The 4,702-nt window shown below is 38.0% G+C and overlaps 1 protein-coding gene across 2 annotated transcripts in view; it reads left to right on the top strand.

The window, feature by feature from the left end:
- Positions 1-4,702, top strand: part of LOC116690268 (CAP-Gly domain-containing linker protein 1-like) — a 5,115-nt gene that overhangs the window by 163 nt on the left and 250 nt on the right. The window contains exons 2-5 of one of the 2 annotated variants that reach the window (XM_032517091.1): positions 92-183; positions 466-526; positions 2,906-3,010; positions 4,298-4,702. The exon at positions 4,298-4,702 is cut by the window's right edge and continues 250 nt beyond it. In XM_032517091.1, coding sequence (XP_032372982.1) covers positions 92-183; positions 466-526; positions 2,906-3,010; positions 4,298-4,702 — 663 coding nt within the window. The remainder of the gene's footprint in view (positions 1-91; positions 184-465; positions 527-2,905; positions 3,011-4,297) is intronic. The other variant, XM_032517092.1, reaches the window with a different exon arrangement.

Here is a 4,702-nt window from a genome sequence, read left to right as displayed (position 1 = left end):
TATTTTATTTTATTTTTATTTATTTATTTATTTTTTTATTTTTTTATTTATTTTTATTTATTTTAAACCATAATCTACTTTTGTCTTGAAGATGGAGGCCAAGATGGATCAGTTACGTGCCTTAGTAGAAGCTGCAGACAAAGACAAAGTGGAGCTGCTGAATCAGCTGGAGGAGGAGCGTAGGTAAGGATTCCCAGAGATATGACTAGTCAAAGACATACAGTCACCCATGACAGTATTGTCAGTATCTGTTTTATCATTTATCATTTCATGTGGCCAGTTTTGAGAAAATGGCAGCTAAGATCATAATGCTGTTCTAATATTAGTCTTATAAAGTCCTAAAGAAAGAGCTGTGTCTGAGTTAGCTTTACCTTTCTCTTGATCATTGTTTACCTATAGGTTGTTCCCCAGTTATATTGAAACAACAAAAAGGCTTCAGTAAGATTATTTTATTCTGTTGAATAGGAAGGTGGAGGACCTTCAGTTCCGTGTAGAGGAAGCTTGCATTACCAAAGGAGATCTAGAGGTAAATGCACAACACCGATCCACACCATTGCAACTCACACTTTTTTTTTTTTTTAATTTGTGGTTGAAAACAAAAAAATCGTCAATGCTGTAATAGAACAACGGAATGTCAAGTCAAAAGTTGCTATTTTTATTAATACAAAATATGTTTATCTCAACATTTGTCCCACTGATTTTAAAAATCTACATTTTAATATTATGTCAGCGGCAGCAGTTGCCCCAGTCACCCTGAATCTGGATTTCATTTTTTATTTATTTAACATCCGTGTGTCTCCTTGGGTGCAGGTCCAATGCAATTTTAAGATTGCACAAGATTAACTGGTATCCCTTGTCATAAAGTTACAGTTGAGTCCAGACAGCATTTGCATTATCTCTTGTTCATGTTAGCATCGGGAACTACCTACTCTGCAGTCACAGTAGGCATGTTTGCATTGACCAGTTTAATACTGGCTTTGTCTTGCTTTTTCCTTCGCATAATGTTATAGAGTAATTTTATTACAATAGGCTGATTACTCATTGTCTTCTTCTCAAGTGAGTCATGTTTTCATCCCAGGTTATGATATGCAGAGCATTGGGCCCAGTGGTATCTGTGTTCATATCTGATAAAAGGATTTGTTATTTATTCCACAGTGCGACACAGGGGACCATCTCAATTACCCCGAAGGCATCCAAGCTCAAAATAGATGTTTTAAATTAACGGCGACAGGGTTAGAGTATCCCTTTTATCTTCTTTTTAAACTTGTATACTAACAGTTTGACAGCTTACTGACAGCTGGATTTAGTTAAAACGTGCATGCAGCTTGAAAGACACAAACAAAAAACACTCCTAATAGGCCAAACTCAAAAATGCTTTGTTGACTTCAAGCTGTTGAAGGTGTACTAATGTTGTGTTATAACCCTCGGTGCCTCCCTGTTATTGATGTGATGTTATTGCTTCTTCTTCCTTGTCTTTCTCGTCTTTCGTGTTGGTCCAGTGCTCAGCATGGAACCACTGGAGAAGCTCCCTTGTCATTCCACTGTCCAGTCACAGACACAAATTCAGTTTGCCCATTGCAACTAAAAGGGGAATAACACTCAGCTTAAGAATTCAAATGGAATTTTCATACAAAGATAAGATGTGCCAGGCTACATTGTAGTTTATACCTACTCCACAGGCAATGAACAGTGGGTCCATAAAAGTAAGCTTACATTCAAAGTACCCAGAAAATGTACAGTGAGCCCTAAAATGTATTTTTTAATTTTTTATTTTATAGATCCATAATCGCATGATTCTCGCCTCTTACATTTGAATGTGGTATATTATTTAGTTAGTTAGGCATGATAGTGCGTTTTGTCAGATTGTATCAATGGGAGACCTAATGTATACTTTTTTTTTTCTTATTTTAATTAGTGCTATTCCCCTTTTTCTTTTTTTTTAACAACACTTTTACATACACTGGGTAACATGTAAGACAAGAAGTACACAATTGTACCAGGAAGTGCTTCAGTAAGTTACCATAACACTTATTCATAGCGCACAATAGCAAGAGTCAAATGGGGAGCCTTTCTTTCTTGAGCCCAACAGCCTAAGCTTTTGCGTTACTGATTGATTTCTGTTAAGTTGGTCATAAATCCTGCACATGGTGGTCTGATAGCTGGTGGTTTCTTATACAATACTTACTATACATTGTGGACAATGGCGTAATCACCAAAGAGAGAAAGCAGTGTGGTTATTGATAATTCTACAGGCTTTATGTGTGAAACCCAGACATAATGTGGATTTATGTTTAAATGCAGAAATTTATATTTACTTTATTGTTAAATCAATATGTCAGTCCTACAACATGAGATATTTTCTGTATGATATAATGCCATGAAGTATAGTGGTCAGGAAATGGTCATCACTTCTTTCTCTCTATGATGTGGTGAAGTCATTTTACCTAATATTTTGCTGGCACATTATCAAATTTTCTATGTATCGTAACTATCAATGTGCTTTGTCCACCAAGTGTTAATTTTGCATGGTTACTTATAAACTGCCTCTATCAACATACTCATTCTGCACATCTAAAACACAAGGCCCCCTCTTTTGTTGCTTGTACTGTATTTCCCACCATTCTTTCACAACATTACCTGTGTGCAGCTGTTTATGGCACAGCCTGAAAGTTCTGCATGGGGTGTCTTCCCATTTTTACTCATCCATCACTTTCCACCCCCACTCTATACTCTTTCCCCTATCCTCCAAATACCCATACACACGTACATACATACATTCATACAAACATTATCCAAACCCATCCATCCTCCCCTCTCTGTCTCACTCCCCTCTCTGTCTGCATTGGGCTGGCATGTGATGGTGGCACTGGTGTGTTCTCTTCCTCTCCCCCTTGTTTACTAACAGACGCAGACCAGACTGGAGCATGCCCACATTAAGGAGCTTGAACAGAGCCTACTCTTTGAAAAGACCAAAGCTGAGAAACTCCAAAGAGAGTTAGAAGACACTAGGGTAATGAATTCTGCTCTGCCGTGTGCTGCGTTGGAAAAGCGTGCCTTTGCCGGGGATAGGGCCAAAAATCGTTCAAAGGGGTACAGAGAGGTGCTGGGCAGCAATTGGAGCTTTGCTTTGTATGAGGTTGTGGTTAACCCCACAAATGCATTCTTCGGTGTTCACATAAGAAAACTTATACTCCTCATTTGATGACACACAATAAATCAAATAATATACTAATGCGTATATTAGGCTCAAATCAGTCCATTCAGCAAAAAGTTAGATTTGCAAACTCACTATCCCAATTTGTTGTGCTACAGATACATCTTTTAACCATTTTTGAAGTGTGATCTTCCCTCACATATTAAATTGATACATTCTAAGCATTTTACATTAACAAGTATACATTTCTTTTATTACCACATGCGTCTTTCAGCTGTCCCAAGTGACTCTTTTACTTGTACTATTTTCCAACAAGTTACGCAATCTAAACCCACTATTGCTTTACTGGTATCACTGCTTAACCAGACAGACAAACTTTTCCCTTGTCCCAGCTAATCATTTTCTCAGTTATCCTGTGTTCTACTTCCCCAGTCCTTCCCAGCATCCATTTGTCCTGCTTATTTGGTGTCCCTGCGTTTTATAAAAAAAACCCCAAAAAAACCTATGCATCCTTGTGTTCCCCTAGGGTACCGTAGCCATAAGTGGTTTCAGGAAAAAAAAAAAAATTCTATAGTTGCAGGCCCATAGTTTCTACAGGTTCTCTTTTTAACAATTTAAAAAAAGAGATCCACATTTGAGAACATTGGAATAAACAATAGATTTGGAACATAGATGGGTTAACTTAAATAATATTGGAACATGTCAAGTGCTCCCAAGAGTTTCTTAGTTTATACCTCTACTAAATTATGAGGTCAAAAATAGCATTACTTCAATGATTAAGAGTGTTATTGTAATGGATGGTGGAAATTGTTTACACACTTCTATAGCTCCATACATGCTTTAATTTTTTACATCCATTTTTTTGGACCATACTGTTTCTAGCCACAAGAGGTCAGTATAATACCTTGCTTTTGGGACCAATGTTTTTATGCCATCATTATTAAGATAGCAATTAAACACTTCTCTGTCGGAAACTTTGAGTTTTACTATTACCAAGGGTCTTGTTGTCTATAATTGCAAGTTACCAATCGGCTGTTCATTTGTTCAGTGAAAGTATGATTAAGTCTTTAACACACTTGTTAGTACACAGTGCTTCAGTATGTCAGACACATCTTTTAAAATATAAGGTTTCTGTTGTTTAAGGTTGCTACTGTGTCGGAAAGATCTCGTATTATGGACCTTGAGAGGGACCTTTCGCTGCGAACAAGAGAGGTTGCAGACCTGCAGCTGCGTCTTGGAACCCAACTGGGCTCTGAGGACTCAACCTCTACTGTTTCTCCCCTTATGGATGAAATAAACTCTCTGAGAGATCAGTTGGCTTCCCAAGAAGCTAAGCAGAAAGAAGAGCTGAAAAAGTACAAGGAGAAGCTAGAAGCTCAAGAAAAGACCCATAGTGAGGCAGCTGCCCAGGTTCAAGCCACATCTGTAAGGCTCTCTGGTGACAACGAGCAGTTGCAGATGCGCTTAAGCCATGCCGAGAAAGAGAATGCTGACATTATTGAACTGTGGCGTTCCAAGTTGGAGTCTGCCATTGCCTCTCACCAGCAA

Source organism: Etheostoma spectabile, chromosome 5 (assembly GCF_008692095.1).
Source record: "Etheostoma spectabile isolate EspeVRDwgs_2016 chromosome 5, UIUC_Espe_1.0, whole genome shotgun sequence".
Taxonomy (NCBI): domain Eukaryota; kingdom Metazoa; phylum Chordata; class Actinopteri; order Perciformes; family Percidae; genus Etheostoma; species Etheostoma spectabile.
The sequence above is the reverse complement of the archived record's forward strand: the minus strand, read 5'-3'. Positions and strand labels throughout refer to the sequence as shown.